At 37.8% G+C, this 17,667-nt stretch overlaps 1 protein-coding gene across 4 annotated transcripts in view; it reads left to right on the plus strand.

Annotated features, from left to right (window-relative positions):
- Window positions 1-17,667, plus strand: part of ABCC8 (ATP binding cassette subfamily C member 8) — a 73,849-nt gene that overhangs the window by 13,129 nt on the left and 43,053 nt on the right. For all 4 annotated transcript variants that reach the window (XM_040067181.2, XM_058421082.1, XM_040067182.1 and 1 more), the window contains 6 exons: window positions 4,392-4,556; window positions 6,404-6,559; window positions 10,964-11,098; window positions 12,059-12,221; window positions 15,777-15,817; window positions 16,117-16,262. In XM_040067181.2, coding sequence (XP_039923115.1) covers window positions 4,392-4,556; window positions 6,404-6,559; window positions 10,964-11,098; window positions 12,059-12,221; window positions 15,777-15,817; window positions 16,117-16,262 — 806 coding nt within the window. The remainder of the gene's footprint in view (window positions 1-4,391; window positions 4,557-6,403; window positions 6,560-10,963; window positions 11,099-12,058; window positions 12,222-15,776; window positions 15,818-16,116; window positions 16,263-17,667) is intronic.

The following is a 17,667-nucleotide window of genomic DNA, read 5'->3' on the forward strand; positions in this document are numbered from 1 at the left end:
CAATTCTTTGCAATGTGCTCTGGGATGACCCTGCTTGAGCAGCGAGGTTGGACTAGATGTCCTCCCGTGATCCATTCCTACCAACCTGACCCATTCTGTGGTTCTTTTGGGGGCAAAGTATGTGAGCCATGCATCTAGTCAGCCTTACATTCTAGAAAATAACCTCATTCAAGAGAACAGTGAAGAATATCCAGAATCCCATCGATATCATGAGGAATTTAGGTGCTCTCTTGAGTAGAGATTGAATCAAGGATGTGACTGAGTCCTTTTCAGAGAGGAAAAGTGTATTTTTAATAGGCTTGGCTTTTCATTTCCAAAAATGAGGAATATCTAAGAGGATTAAAGCAGACTTTTGGCATCATCAGAAAATGCCAAGTAATTTAACTGTGACCAAGAATTCTCTCTAGTGCCTTTGGGGAGGTTAGTTTTGAAAGATTAACTGAAACCCATTCTTAAAGGATGCTATTTAAATGAATGTTCTCCAAGAAGAAGCAGATATTTCTTGATTAACTAAAAGTAAAAATGTAACTCAGGAAGCATCTTTTCTTTAGAAGATGAGGTCACTCAAGCTAGATTTCTATGAGATAGATCAGTTTATTTCTGCAGCTCACTTAGTGTCTGATATAAGACTATTTCTAAAGTCTGTTGACACTAATGGAAATATACCCATTCATTCAAGTACACTTTGGATTAGGTCCAATGTAAATATTGAAGTCCATCAGCTGCAGTACAGAAAATTTAACAAAGGCCTCAGGCTAAAATTAACTTTGTCCATTTTGCAATCCTTATCCTAATATTTGGAAACTTTATTAGAGCAAGTAGGTTCAGTGGAAACCAGTTAAAACAGGAAATGAGAAACTTAAGACTATAGTATTATGTTGCAGCAAAGTACTGTGGAAGCTCTTGAGCTCTGCTTTTTCAGTAATTTGTTTGGAAGAGTTTTTCAGCTGAAATTGTGATTTGATATAATTTGCAGATTGTCCTATTTAATTTTCCTATAAAAGCATCAGCTAGTGCTTCTCCGTGAAAAAGAAAAAGTTCATGTCTGGTCCTGATCGGTCATAAGCAGAGCTTCATCCAGCCTATCCTCACTCACAAACTAAGCAGTAACCTCACTGTTGTCATTGACACCAATTTGGGATCACCTAACAGCATTATTCACTGATGGTTGTAATCCACAAGTGACACTTAAGGGTATAATTTAGCTTTGCTAAAATGTCTCCAAGAGGCTTTTCCTTATGTTTTGACATTGTTTTTTTCTGGTAAGGGTCTAACTACCTTTAAGTTTGAAAATTGCTTTTGCTGGATGAGATGAAATATCTTTCTAATGAAGAGTTTCTAGTCAAGCTGTCTGGAAGCAGACTGGGATGTTCAGGAGGGCTCCCATGTGTGTTCACATACCTAGCCAACTTGGTCTGTTTTGGAAAGAAATAAACCAGTTCTTCTGCTCAGAATGTTATATCCCTGCTTCTGATGAGTCAAAAGAAGAAAACCTTGCCTTATAGTTTATCCCTGTGAGCCTCACAGGAGTGAGAAACAAACTCTCTAAAATCCTGTCATATGAAGGTAAAGATAAGTGGGGGAGGAAACAGTATTGGTGCTTGATGTGCTGCTGAGTTTGAGGGCACAATGGAAAGAGTTGCCACACAATGGGACACAATCAAATAAGCAATGTAAGTTGTGTGTGCAATGAAGGGTGTCTTTTCCCCATCTCTTACCCAGCTACATCTTAAATAGTTTAGATTGAAGTGTTGTAATGAGTCAACTGTATCTTTCAAACAGAAATTCTCTTTGTGAAACCGAAGGCAAAGAGATATTATAATTGTTCTGTTCCTCAGGTCCTTTGTGACAGATGGAACCCACCATGGAGCTGTAACTCAGATCACATGGATGTCATAGGCAGTATTAACAACTGCTCTAGTTAGTGCTGTAGTTAGTCAGAGCACGACAGCATCTTAAATTCTGTCATGCTCTTCATGTTTATTTATAACTCCAGTATCAATATTTATAGCCACCCCAAAACATTCCTATGACACGGATTTCTCTGAATGTTAATCATTTCACACCCAAGAAGAGACTGACAGAATGATAACCTTTATAATTTGCTTGCACTGTCTTTCATGTTGCAGCATTAGGATTAGCAGTTCCAGTATTAGGAGTAGCTGCTGACATAACACATTCAGAGATGCAGCAAACTCATGATTTAAAAAGCTCTAGAAGTCATAGGGCTCAGTGTAACAAAAAGGCCAGTATTGACATTAAAATTGTATGAATCTTCAGTCTTTATACATTTAATTAGTCACTTTCTGTTCAGCCTTTTACTGGTTAGAGCAACTTTTAAGAATTGGTGTTACCCTGAAGTTGTCAGGAAGATGGGACACTGAATATTCCCACAGCCATTTCTGAAAATAAAACATCTAATTATTTCCATCTACTTCTCAAACAACGTTTTGTGCCTTATATATGGCACATATAAGGTTCAGAAAGTGTTCAGGTATTTCTGTGTTCCTACAGGCTGACATGTGTGTGTTGACAGCTATTGTAGCTTAAACACTGCTATGCTCAGTAATCCATAAGGGCCTGATAATGCATCTGAGACTTGGCAAACACCTTGATGCTATCAGCAAGTGTGTGATCTTTATGTATATATGGTTGTCCTTTATTTCTCTCAAGGGAATATTAGAAGAAAGAATGAGAATATTCATCTCACTTTCCCTCCTCGTCTATTATATAATGTTTTGCTGGGAATCAGTGCTGCACCAGAAATTAACTTCTTTCCAGATAAGCATGATTTGGCAAATAGTTGTGGGGCAAAAAAGTATTCTTTTACATAAGGTAAAAAGTGGTATTAGCTACAGATATTAGCAGGACTGGCAGATGTGGATGGAGGACAGCACTGAAAGCCTGAACATGTTATACTGTACATAAGCTGGAAGAGAAACTAATTTTTAGTATATTATAGACTATTTGTAGTATAAAATGCTGCTGTAGCCTATTTGAATTGCTATGGGATAAGTAATAAATTAGGGCTTTAAAATCCCCTTAGAGTGCAAATAGGTAAAACAGCAGATAAAGGTGCCTTTATCTGAACTATAATTGCTGACATATACAGTAATTGTTCAGAGTTTTGCATTTAATAAAGATTTTAAAATCTTCCTCCTTTTACATTCATTGTTACCTCTGCTTCTCTTTTCTCCTTTTCTTTAGATCTCTGGCACTGATTGGTTGCTTTTTTAAGTTCATTTGGTGTATTATTTTTTTTCCAGGCTGATTTTCTTATCTCAATGATTTGAATTGGCTCAGGAAGAGATTCAGTTAGCTCCCCAGCTAGTGCACAGTAAGCAACAGAAGCATGCAGGTTGGAGCAACCTGGACATAAATAAGAGTATGGAGAAGTTTGTTCCTTTTCCAGCTGGCTCACCCAAAAGAACAGCTTTAAAAACTAAGTTTTGCCTCTGTATGAACTTACCATATGGGGTTTTTATAAAGTTAACTGCAAGGTGCAGATCAGATCTAGTAAAGTGTACAGACACTGAGAGTTTGTGAAATATAGCTGATTAAGTGTTATAGCAGTTGTGAAAACTTCAACAGCAAAGAAATTATGTAGGCAAGAAAAACATGCTGAGCAAGGGATACAACAGGAGTGTAAATGGCAAGAATCTCTCTGAAAGGAAATAGAAAGAGTCCTCTTGCTAATTGTGCCTTTAATGGAAGCACAGTCCAGCTATCAAAGGTTGAAAGAGCCAAGGGGAGAAAGGGGAGGATGGAGACATTTTAGTTACAGAAGGCTTCCCTATGGTGAGCCAACCTCTCAACTTGTGGCACCACAGGTGTCAGCTTGTTAAATATAATCTGAAATAAATGCACTGTTTTCCCATTAAGCTGTAGACATGCTTCAAAGTGCACTATGGTGCTCTCATGAGCTTTCTAGAAGGTAATGACCATAAATAAAAGTGAACAGGATGCTGCAGGCCAAAATAATTTTCATGGTTCCAGGAGTTTTGTTTTTTTTACAAGTTCCTAAGGTCATTTTTAATGTTCAGTAACTTAAGGTGTTAAAATAATGAGAGTAATTTTTCCCAAAGGATGTTAACTCTTCCTTTCTGATGATGGGCGGTTCACATCTTTTAATAAACAACCATATGAAGCTACTCAGTGTCCTAGAGTTTTGGAAGGATATCAGAAATTCTTCATTTTGCATTTAAGTGAAGCTTACTGAGTTGGCATGTTATGAGACAGTTTGTTTCTTTGAAGTGATAAACTGGGAGGTTCCAGACAAGGTTGTGAGCACTTTCAAAGTAATAAACTGTGATTATCTCTGCTCATTAATTATGCAAAGTAGGAAGTTAAATTGCCATTACACCTGATTTCTAACTTTCTTTATTTTATAGACTAAAATTCTTGGTGTTTTCTTTATTTCATCGCAAGAGTTCCTGTCCAATGCTTATGTTTTGGCCGTACTCTTATTTTTTGCCCTTCTATTGCAAAGGACGTTTCTGCAAGCATCATACTATGTTGCAATTGAAACAGGAATCAACTTGAGAGGCGCAATACAGGTACCCAATATATTATTAATTAACCTAATGTAGTTGTAAATATAAATTATATAGTTGTTAAATTCTGAAATGCTTCCCTCCTGAAATGTATTGAATGTACCATTGTTGTTAGAAATTGTGTTAGCCCTGAGTTTTGTATCCTTTGCATCTTATTTAGATGGTTTTATATAAATGTTTATTTTTATTATCCAATGCTGTATTTCTTCTTACCCTCAATAAAAAATTTGCTGACAGTAAAGCTGAATGTGACTTTTGAAGTAGTTCTGCTGTAAACTGCACCTCTCCTATCTCAAAGGCATTTTTGGTAACGTCACATCCTATGCAAAAACATGTATTTAGAATGTATGGTAAATATATTTTGGACAGAAGGATGGGTTGCATTCCCAATGCATGGAATAGTGCTTTATTCCATGGGACATGCCACAAAGTCTGCCTGGCATGGTGGAGTCTGCCATCACTAAACGTAAGTCAGATTGCAAAAATGAGGTCTGTAATCATTGAATAACTGACAACTACAGAACCACGTTTGATGTAGCATACAAAGCTGTGTGCCTGGAAACGAGAGAATTTGGTGTAAGATTATGGTGTGACATTGCCAAAGGCACTGACTGAAACCTACCCTGTGACAGCCTGAAAGCTAGGCTTAGTGTAACTTGTAAGTTACACTGTTTATCCCCTGAGCCACATGGATACTGTGGGGAGTCTCCATGATGGATGGATGCTTTCAATAGCAGCCTAATTGTTTAATTCCCTTTTGATCTTACACTTGGAAGCACTTGTCAGCTGACGGGCTTCTGGATTCTATCCATTGGTTTTGCCTGACTACAGTGAAGTAGAAAAATTCTACACGAAGAAAAAATTTGACCAAAAAGTATGAAAAAAAAAAAAAATCATATATCAAGTGGAAGAGCTGCAAATGACTGAAAAATACAAGGACCCAAACAAGTGCAATAGAAGAATAGTTGGAAAATTATGCTAAATAAATTCTGTTCAAGAAAAGCTTTGTATATGCTGTTCTGGATATTAGAGGTCCAGATAATGTCAGTTGGCTATTCAAATTGGAAATTTTTTAGTCAACACTTTAAGCAGCAGATCAGTGTTAATGACAGTCTCTGTGCCAGTATTTTTATACTTTTTTTCTATATTTTTTTTCTTTAAATCTTTTCTGTCTTCCTGTCCTGTGTAAATCTGCCACTGTTCAGTGTGTCCTATTTGATTTTTACCAAACTAGCTGGTAAAAGTATGCTTTCATTATTCTCTACTGTTATTTTTATACCTGGTGCCTGATTCTGCACTGAGGCAACTGCTTAATTCAGTAGAGACTTGTACCTGTGACATTGACTGGCTGTGAATTAAACTTTGTAATGGAACTGAGTTTTCTAAGCAAAATGTAGCTGTGTTCTCAGCCAGGAGCATTGTTCTGAGGTTGGATGGGACCTGAATCAATTGCCAGAGAAAAATAACAAGGGTTATAATACACTGAGGATTGTATATTGAATGTAATAATGTCTTAGTTACAGGAAGGGCCACTCTGTGGAGATGCTGAAGGTATAAATTATAGCTGCTGATGTGGTTCTTGGGCATTTTTGGGCAGTAAAGGTTTCATTCTCTTATTGCTGCACAGGGATGCAAAAAGGGAGTACTTAGACAGCCACAATGCAGGTAACAGCACTGAAGAAGAATAGTAGCTTTAAATTTTACAAAATAATGTAAAAGGCCGAATTTATTCTCTTCACTCAAGTTACTGGAAATATTATTTTCCCTCAACATGGTGGGACTGGGGTTTAGATGGAGCTAGAAGCCTCATTTTATTTCTATATCCTAGTACCTTCTGATCTCTCTTCCAGACAAAAATATACAATAAAATCATGCAGCTTTCAACTTCTAACATGTCCATGGGGGAGATGACAGCAGGCCAGATCTGTAACCTGGTTGCTATAGACACAAATCAGTTGATGTGGTTCTTCTTTCTCTGCCCTAACCTTTGGGCTATGCCAGTGCAGGTAAGGTGATTTAATGTGCTTTTGCTCTTAATGCACGTCAGTCTGCAGTGGTTTGTTGCATGTGAGTTTTATGAAAGTGGGATATTAAAGAAGTTAAAGAATAACTTGAAATAAAATTTCAAGCAAGAAAATTTTGACATCTAGAAACATTGCCCGTAATAAATTCCACATCTGTGACTGGACTTTAGGTACTTATGATTGTATTAGGATCTTGGCTGCTGCCAAAAAAGCTTTGCATTTGTAACAAGAATTTATAGGGTGCAGCAGATTGCAGTGCATTCATTTATTACATCAGGGAAGTTAACTGGAAGATACTGCAATCTGTCTTCTGAATCCTAGCAGAAGAAAAAGAAGTAGCATAAATATGATTATTTAGGGATGATCCTTTGGACATTCCTTGAGACTACTGCTGCTTTTTGGATGAGAAACACCACAGTTTGTTGTTGTTTTGGGGGTTTGTTTTGTTGTTGTTATAACATATTTGTTACGCAAAATGGTTTTCCTGCTTTATCCTCTGGTGTCTTTGGCCTCCTGTATATAAATACCAGTCTGCTTCCTTCAGTCTCCTTTCCCACTTGGATCACCCTATACTTCTATTTAAGAATTTTCTGAAAAAGCTGGAAGTAAAGCATGAAGTTTCATCTGATACTCAGTACCCTGCAAGTTTTCCTTCTTTCTTCCAGCTGCTTGGTGCATTTTTTGGGGGTGTGCTTCAGTGCTAGCAGTAAATACAAACAGAAGAGACAGTCAAGTTTAAATTCACTTATTGGTGATTTTGGCATTTCTAGACATATAATTTAGTTTCAAAAACACGATTAAAACTTCATTATGTTCATGTCACAAAGACAGTCTGGTTCCAGCGCCACACAGAGGCTGATGTCCCTGTTGTGTAAGTCAGAAACATGCAAGTAATCTACCCAACAGCTTTGCATTTTGGGTTGCTTGCCCTTATCCAGAAATTAAATGTGTATAGACTGCAACTGGCAGATCATATTTCCAGGCAGTTTATAATGTGGCTTTAGGGGTGTTGCTTAGGAGTTTTTGTCCATCAGCATGTTATACTTGTGATTTTCCTCTGTAAAATATTAAGCATATAAGAGAATGATATTGAAAAGCTGGGAATGAGGAAGAAAAGCCAGCCATTCAGATAACTGGATAAACTGTATGAATGTTTTTTAAAGAGTGAAGTGTTAAACTGCTGGCCATAAGGATTTTTTCTGACAATAAAGATATTTACTAAAATGGGGTGGATTTTGTAATTATTCCTGTTGAATACAAGATGTTTTTGTCAAGCTGCTAGAGATCAGATGAGCAATTCCTCTTAATCAGATGATTTGAAGACCTGATTTTATGTGATAAACCAAATTAACTTCCTAACCTGGGAAAAACAAAACAAAACAAAAAAACCCAAACCACCCTAATTTAGCTATTTACACTGAGTTTTTTTTCCCCTCACTGAGGAAAATATGTGGGGAGGAGGGCAGTGCAAGTCTTTTATTGTCAGTTATAGTGAGTCCTTGAATTCATCTTGTATCTTCTTGTGTAGTCTCAGTCTTGGGGAGTATTCATTCTCTGAAAAAACAGTAAGTGTCCTCCTGAAATACTCTGCATCTTCACATTTTTGCCACGTGTTTCAAAGCTGCTGTGTTACCACAGATTTTTTAGTATCTCTGGTTGTGGGGGTGGATTGCTGCTGAGACTGCAGTAAGACATGGAGGAAGAAGTAAGCTGTCTGAATCTCTGATAAAATTCTTACTAGTTCCACGAGACTTGCACAAAGCATCAAATCAGGATAGTGAGCATAATAGGGTGTAAACAATCAGCAGTTTACTAACTGATGTTTCTTTTAACTGTGCTTTCTACATGTGTGAGATGTACAAAACCATACCTGTTAAAATATTAAGATTTAAGGTCATTGCAGCCATATTTAGGTCACAGTGTGGCTGCATTCACACAGTATAAAGGTGTTTTTCTCTTCCAATGCAGTTACTCCTGCACAAGAGGTATGGACTAGTTTTTCTGATCTACTGTGGAGGAGCTTATATGGCAGTTTAAAATATTTTGCTTTCTAGAATTAAAGGAGGGTGATGGATATAGAAGTTATCATCTGGAATTTTTCAGAAAGCAACTTGACTTATTTTTTGGCATGGTTTCCCTGAAATTATGGGTAGGGGAGGAAAAATGGGAACCAGATTATTTTAAACTGGGGGGGAAGGGCAGGGAAATTATCAAGGAATATGTCCTAATATTGATGTCTAACTGGAAAAGAGGATAATTATAATGAAAATAAATTAAAAGGAAATATCATATTAAATATGGTTACATATTGGCAGTTTGTTGGTAATAATTTGGATATCAGGGTACTTTTGTTCCTTTTATTGGAAGCACAGTAATAAGTCAGTGATTGTAGACTGCTAAAATGATATTGCTGAAGAGCTATGAAGCATTAAGAAGAGTTCACCCCCCTTAATGATAATGTTTAGGGTATCAATTATTATAGACAAACTATGTACAAACTACCAATTTCACGTACACTTATTTTCTAAGACTTCTCTGGCAGCTCAGTGTAGAGAGTGCTTTAGTGCAACTGAGAATTAATCCAATTCCACTGCATATTCTGTAACAACATTTTGCTCTAATGGGCCAGAAGTCACAGATTCATAAAGACTTCCTGACAGTCTGCAGAAAATACAATTACTTGCATATAAAATTCCACACCCACCCCCCCCCCGCCCCCCATGATGCTCCTTACCAGATGAGAATGATCAGTGCTGGAGCGTGCTCCTGTTTTGTGGGTGATGCACTCCTTGCCAAAATCAGTGAGTCAAGCTGGTCACAAAGGCTTGTTCGAAATGTTTTTCCATTGCATTCATTCGTACCTATACAATACCTTGTTTTATAAGGCAGTGAAAACAATTACTGGCTGCTTGAAAGATGGCTAATGCTACATTGCACAAACTCCATTATTATTTAAAACAGGTTTTTTAATTGTTTTATAGCTCTTAATCTAGCAATCAACATGTCAGCCTCTGCCATAGATTTTGTAATAGCTGTTCATGACAAATTAGGTTTTCTATACAGACAGATAATTTGAGCCCCATCTTTGCTCTGACTGGAGTCAATGGGAGCTTTATCATTGCCTTAAGTTACTGTTTGAATGTTATTGAAATCCATGAAAAGAGGCCCAGGGATGCCAATCAGTTGAAAGATGCCCTCAGTAGTTTCAGCTCAAATCCTGGGAGCAAAATGAGGTCTTATAAAGGCCCTCCCCCCATGCCTCCATTTTATAAACACTCTTTTTTGATTTCATTGTGTTTATTAAAAAATCCTGTATTCTCATATCTCTGGCTCATTGGTAGGGATAGCTTACACTTGTAATGAAAGGACATTTGTCTCTTTCAAAACTGCCCACAATGCAGTTTCTGGCTGAAAGTATTTGCCATCCTCAATAAATAATCAAGACAAAATAATGAGATCTATTGGTGAACTTTTCGCTCTGGATATATATCTCTGGCAGAGAAGAGCTTTGGGATTTTGATGAAAGAAAAGCAGTGTTTCATTACACAGGCTTTTAAAAGAAATATTATTTTTGCCTTCTCAGGAATATTAATGAGAGTCTTCCCATCTGCCAGATACTGTCCCCCAGAGCGCAGATGTTATCTGTGTACTCTTTATTCTTGACTCCATACTTTGTGACCTGATACAGAATTATGTTCCATAAGATTTCAGCTCTTTTCAAATACAATTCTTCTTTATTTTTTCATACATGCTGAAAGTATTTCAAAAGTTTTCCTGTATTATCACATTATAAAGAAGATGAAAATGGGAAAATTTTTAACCGATTGGAAACATGGGATTTTTATTGCAAAGACTGACCCCCAGTAGCTAGGATGGGCGTTGGAAAAGCAGCTGTGAGCTAGCAACTCCCTCAGGATCCAACTGGGACAGCTTTCTCCTTGTCTGTAGGAGAAGCTGATGGTCTCTTTTAGAGCCAGGTGGTCCCATAATGTCCTTGACAATCAACCAATAGTGAGGGAAAGCAGGGAGTCAGTGTTCTGCCGTGGCTTCTCACTGTACAATGCTTTCCTGTATTTTGAGTGCCCACAGAATCTGCCCATGATGAAGCAGTTGGGAGTAAAAATCTTGATCTGTAAAGAGAAATACAAGAACAGAAATATAGAGAATGCCCAGGCTGGGGAGGAGCACTGGGTGGGTGTCTGGGTCTCTGAGAGAAGCCCTGACTAATCACATTGGCTGTGATCAATGCTGAACTTGTGACATTTGGAGTGGCTGTAACTGCAGCTGCTGTTGGTTGAACATTATCCCTTACCCTGAAATTGGTCTTTGTGGTGCATACTCCAAGCAAAGCCAAGATCTTTCCCTCACCTTCTTTTATCCCAACAGATAATTGTAGGAGTTCTTCTGCTCTACTACCTTCTTGGAATCAGTGCCTTAATTGGAGCAGCAGTAATCATAGTCCTTGCACCTGTTCAGTACTTTGTAGCAACAAAACTCTCACAGGCCCAGCGAAGCACGTTGGTAAGTGTCTTCAAACTGATTCATGATATAAATATCACATTTGGTAATTATGCATTAGTCCATGCTTGGAATTACAAAGCTAACCATGGATGTTGATTCAGAATTGCTTCTCAAACATTTCATAATGTTCAAGAAAATGAGATTGTAAGTGTAAGTAATAAATACATATTTTTGGGGGTTTATATTTTTCAGCAAGTATGGTTCCCTAAGAGCAAAAAAACTTAAAAACCTTCTAACTTACAAATATAGATGATCAGTAGTCATTGACTGGAGTAGCTTTGGGCAGTGCACAGATAAGTGAGTTGTGCAGGGCAAACTGTCCAAGGGGAAAGGAAGTAGGAATGTTGCATCCACACTTGGACCCTAGATGTGGAAATCTATCAAACTGATTTATTTAAACAAACTCCATGTAGTCCTAAATCCCGCAGTATGTGCCTCAACTGGGGAGCTTAGAGGTCTGCTAAGACACAAGCTGTTCCTTGATCCCTCACTTGGATTGTCTACAACTTGAATCACCTGCATCACTGCTGAAAAAGTTACCTTGCTCCATTGGCATTCCCATGCCCAGCTGCTCTGAACCTTATTCCCCCTTTCAGTAACTGTTGCACTGCCAAGGAAGCCACAGCAACTTGTAATGGAGCCAGAGCTTACTGAAATCTCTTCCACCACAGATCATGGGTAGTAATGGGAGTTATTTGGGCATCTTCCTGTGTGTAGAGGAATTTCTTCCCATCAACAGTATGTACTCTTCCAGAAATGTGGACAGCGTTCCTTCATTGTTGCAGCATCCAGTCATAGTGTCAGTGTCACCTAGAAATTCCTGCAGATGAGAGCAGTGCTGTTCGTGATAGAAGTGTCTGCACTGTGCAAGGGGGCTGTTTATAATTTTTGCCATCCTTTATGCTTCGGGAACTGGTGTTTTTATTGTACTCCAGGTAAATGCTTGTGTAAATGTTACAGGAGTACTCCAACGAGAGACTGAAGAAGACAAATGAGATGCTTCGGGGCATTAAGCTCCTTAAACTCTATGCTTGGGAACACATATTTCACAGCAGTGTGGAGGAAACCAGACAAAAAGAAATGACTAGCCTCAAGTCCTTTGCCCTTTATACCTCCATATCCAGTAAGTCTGTTCCTTCGTTTTAATCCACTGCTCAGCTAAGTGCTACTGAATTATTAGCTACTAATGAGTTTACCATTTCTCTGTTGAGGTTTTTTCAGTTGCTTTAGGCTTTGATGTGTACTCCTCACTTTCCATCTAGTCAGATCCTCCATTTAATTCAGTAGAACTTTGCTTGTATGAGAAATATGCCTAAAAGAGAAAATGAGTGCTTCAAAGAATTGGCTTTTTCTGGACAAAAGCTTTCAAGGGACAAATGTATCACAGACTATATTTAGCCAGCAATATTCTCTTCTAGAGCATGGCATTCAAGAGGAAACTGATGTTGAAATTTATTTGTTGAGGGTTTTTTCTGCATTTTGCACAATTCAGAGCATATAAATTATATGTGACAGGCATTATCTTTGCGCTGAAGCTCCAACAGACAGTACTTACATGTTCTTACTAAAAACTTGGATTTCTTGTTAAAAGAAGTGATTCTTAAAACCATTTCTATATCCTGGAAAGATAAATGTGAGCATCCTGGCAATTTCATCATTCTATATCCAGATTCTTTCCTCTGCTGTTACTTTTCAAGCTGCTTTAAGACTTTATTGTGCTTTTGAAAAGCCCTACAGAAAATTGAACTCTGTATTTGAGGAGATTTTATGCAATACCTATATAATTGCTACTGTAATATTTTAGAAATAATTAGTAAAGTCCCACTGAAGAATATATAATCTGTGAGACATTAATGAAATGGAAAATTTTAGCAAGAAGTTTTTGAGTGCTACTAGGTACCTGTACAAATATCTCCTGGTATAGTAAGGAAGCCTAGTTCTTATGATCACATAGGTAGCATACTCTAAGGGGGAAAGATCATGATCCCACTGAATTTAACTGACATTAAATTGACGTATTTATTCTCTTCTGAGACCAGATTTTCTCTCTGGCGATCCTAAGCATTGTGGGCTTGGAGAGGAGTTTCTGCTTTAACATAAAACAGAATTTTCCTGCAGACTTTGAGTCCAGAAGCTCTGTCTTACACCCGGATCAACATGGGTTCCCTTTGTCTGCAGTGTTTCATGTGGCATTAAAATCTGTTTATAGTCAGGGCCAAGGGTTCAGCTGCAGGGCTGTGAAGGCTTATTGGATTTTAAATCCTCACAGATCCATTTGCAACAGCTAGGAAAAAGTGTATTCATCCCAGGGGTACTGATTATGCTGTAAAACAAAGACATAAGAATTTGTGTTACTAGAAAAACTTTAAATATTTACTGATGCTTCTTTGAAACATTCCAAGTTTGCAATTGCATTCTTATTTTGTATTATGTGGGATATTTAGGTTTGTGCAAGACACAGGAGGTAATTTCTCAGCTTGGGGTAAAGAAGTGCAGCTTTATGTTGATGGTGCTTATAATTTTGTCTTGAAAAGGATCTTATTGTTTCGGCCTATGAGTTCCTTTACACCTTCAGACTCTAGCAGAAATTACACTTATCTCTGCAAACTTGCACTTTTGCAGACTAAAAGGGGAATATAAATACAGGAGAATTTTCTCTTTTCTCTTACCTTAAATATAATTAGAATGAGAGGCATAATCAGCCCAAAACATATTAGCTAATATTGTAGTGAACACATGATTTAATTTCTTTAGAAAAAATAAATAAAACGCAGTAGAGGACCACTACTGGATCTATTTGTGATCTAGAAGAAGGCAGACAGATACTAGAACACTAAGAAAGCAGAAAAGAGATTTTTATATATAGTTCTTTTAACAGTGTGGAATAGACTCTGGAATTCTTTTCTAAGTGCACATAGCTGCTAACAGAAATAAAGAATGTAGTTGGAGCTATTTTATTTATAAGGAATAGATTTGCATTGGACTACAGAAAATATACCTACAAGTTTCAGGGCAGTGTTGGCTAGACTACAAGAAAAGCTCATTTCAAGACCACATGGAAATTGGATCTCGTGTGTCTCACCCCTGTGCCAGGATCCAGACTATATGTATATGGAATCATTCATGTGTACTAAAAGAGCTATTACAGAAATTATCTCTTCCTGTATTTTAATGAAATGCCCCCACCAGAATCAAAGTTGAGTGACATCTTTACAGGATTTAGTATGCATTAAAACTCAGGAAAGACAGAGAAAGAAAGGAGTGGTTTTCCTACTTCTATGATTTTTTTTGCCTAATCTGGCAGAAGAAAAATAACTCCAGGCTTTCTCAGAGGAAAATAACAGTGGTTACTAAAATATCCAGACCAACTGAACATTTTTCCCAGTTTTTAGTCCACCTTTTCAACTAACAAAGTCCTTTTGACTAAAACTAATTAAACATAAAGTCTTAGCTACAAAATAGTTTTTTTAGAAAACATTTTATTATTCTGGACATAATAATAAAATTCAGATCAGCTTCTTGGGAGCCACCAAGTAGATTAGATGTCTTAACTGCAGCCGGCGAGATATTTATTCCGTCCAGCTTCCTATTTGACAGGTATGATCTTGTACTGTGAACAGGAGTAGAGCAGGATCCATCTCTGAGAAGCTGATCAGCTTTGCTAGTTTCTCTCACCAGATTCACCCCTAAAAGCAAACCTGTGTAGTGCAGCAGTCTCAAAGGCACATTGCAAAGGGAAGGATTTAATGGCCTTCAGAAGGACAGAGTTGCAGGCAGCAAGCTTCCCTTCTTTACAGTTTCTGTGCTGTAACTACCTTGAGTTGATATAAAGTGTGAAAACTGGTCAGGAAGTAGAACCATTAAAGAGACATCGAGAGCTGTTTTGTGTTCCAACGCAGAAAGAATATTTTTCTCAGAAAAATATGGGATGTTTTTTGTTGTTGGGGTTTTGGTTTTTTGTTTTGTTTTGTTGGGGTTTTTTTGTTTGTTTTTATTTTTTCCTGGGGATGAGGCGTAAACTATGCATTTCTAGACTTTAATACATACTAGTCTTTCAAAACCTAAGCTTTTATTTTGCCATTGCACACACTAACATCTTTTCAAATTCTCTTCTCTGACAAGGAATTAGAGCTACATGCAATAACTCAGCTATTTTATATGAGTACAGAATTTATGAATGTGTTCAAGGATTCATTAAAGGTCATCTAAATGTAGGCAAGTGAAATATCTGACACTATATAGAGTCCTTCAGGGGTCTATGCTGAGAAAAAATGGTCAAACAGTCAACCAGAGGAGTCGAACAATGACATTTCAGATGAAGTAACTGGGGAGAGTTTTTACTGTTTGAACATTGCTATATCTGAGAGAAGAAAAGGACAGGCACAGTTTAAACACAAAAGAAATGTCTAGCCTTTTTCTGTTACAACTGTACTTATAATCTATTTTAGCTCTAGAGTCTATGTTCTTTGTGTAGTTTACTTATATGAAATAAAGTTGATTGAAGGTCAAAATGAGAAGGTGAGGATTAAATAATATCCTCAGGTTGTGATAGAGGGGACAGACATGCAGGATAAGAGTGTAGAAAACAACATTGTAAAGCATTGCTAGTAATATTTTAGCATTTAGCATGTCTGAATGAAAATTTTTTCTAAATGTTCCTATGTGTTTCCCTTCACAGTCTTTATGAATGCAGCAATACCAATTGCAGCTGTACTTATAGTAAGTATGGACTTTTCTAAATAGTGTTAATTATGACTGCATTTTCAAGTATAAGTGATGTGGAATTGAGAAAGGAGAAGAACAGGATGCAAACCTGATACACATTTGCAGTTCCTCTCGGAGAGTATGGAAAAAGCCCGCTTGCCTTCTGGGACGAGAAGCAGCCCAGAGCATGCTGCACTCCCCGAAACTGTTAAGAGAGTATGAATTAAGATTCTGTAAATGAAATGTTTGTGAAATATGAAGTCTTTTTCTTTCTTTATGGCAAAGCACTGATGGTGATGTTTGTCTCTTTATAGACATTTGTGGTCCATGCTCATCTGACGAGAAAGGCTGACTTCTCCCCATCAGTGGCATTTGCCTCCCTCTCCCTGTTTCATATCCTTGTCTCTCCACTGTTCCTGCTCTCAAGTGTGGTTAGATCCACTGTCAAAGCATTAGTAAGGTGAGAACTGTGAAATTAATATCTTTGCTACCACCTACCCAGTTTCTGAGAATGTGTCCATTGCTCATTTTACGATTTCAGGTTTAGAAATAATCATGGTGATTATTTATCTGTTCTTGTTAACTGCTTCCCAACATTTTTTTCCCTTCCATCAAGCATCTAGAAAGGTAAAAGGTAATCACAGAAGGACATGTGTTTCAGCATGTATCTCTTGTTTTTCAGCTGCTGCCTGTTGGGGCAGAATTAGACTGAAACAAGCAAACAAAAAACCTTAAAAATCACTTCTAAGAGTCACAGTAAGTTAATGACTAGATGTCTAATCCAGCCTTGATGAATTTTTACTTTCTGATGAGCATGTTAATTTGAGTGTTCAAAAGCTAACCAAATAAGAACCAGTAGAATTGCAGTTTCACTGGAGGTTTTGAGTATCAGCAGATTAGTGTAAAAACCTCCTATTGCTTTTTCTTATGTGGTGTAACTCTACCTGACTGATAGGGGAAGCAGAGTTTGGGCTTCCTTCTTTATTAGGACAACTTTATGACCTCCAATGAAGCTATCTGCCAAGCTTATTTAAACTATGGGACAGATACTGGACACCAGCTCTTGCTTAATTGCCTTTGTGTTGCTTTGGAGATGGAAGGGAGACTGCAGTGTGAGGCTGAGATTGCCTTCAGTGTTTGAAAATTCCCTGATAGTGCAAAGTCACAGCTTTGTCCTCTCTTCTAAGTAGTGTGAAATCTGAGAGCATCAGCAGCTGGCAGGAAATGTTTTGCAGTCACTGTGGTAGTCCCTAGAGCCATGGCAAATTGTCGTGCAAAGATTGCAGCCAGCAAAGTGCCTGGGAGCCCACACTGGCACTGCCTATTACCAACAGGCATTTATTTTGGCTTGTCTAAGGATTTCTTTGCAAATGAATTGTTCTTGTTAATGCCACAGGAACAATTTGAGAGTGATTAGTGTCAGCCAAGTATTAATTGTTACTAGCTGGGAGTTCTTCACGGGTTATTCTGGAGATATCTTCTTGTTGGCAGGCTGTTGCCCTGCCATTTGTGGCAGGAATCAAACTGTATCAAAGCTGACATCACCCTTCCCTTCCTGGCTGTCTGTATCACCCAGGTAGTGTTCCAGAGTGCATTTTTCCATGGTGCTGGTGGTGCCGCTGTCTGGAGTACCTCACCCTTCAGAGGAATATTTTGGAAGCACATGCCAGATATTTTCAAGCCATGCAAAAATGTGCCTGCTTAAATAGTTTAGTAAATGTTAAAAAGCAGACAGTTGAGTTTGCACCAATTGAGAAAAGATATTGTTTGCTTGCTGCAACTCTGTCCTACTGTTACACCTTCCTGATGAAACTAGCTGGTCAGGTAAAGGTGACCTATCTTGGCAAACTTGTATTTCAACTTTT

This window comes from Hirundo rustica, chromosome 6, assembly GCF_015227805.2.
Source record: "Hirundo rustica isolate bHirRus1 chromosome 6, bHirRus1.pri.v3, whole genome shotgun sequence".
Classification (NCBI taxonomy): Eukaryota; Metazoa; Chordata; class Aves; order Passeriformes; family Hirundinidae; genus Hirundo; species Hirundo rustica.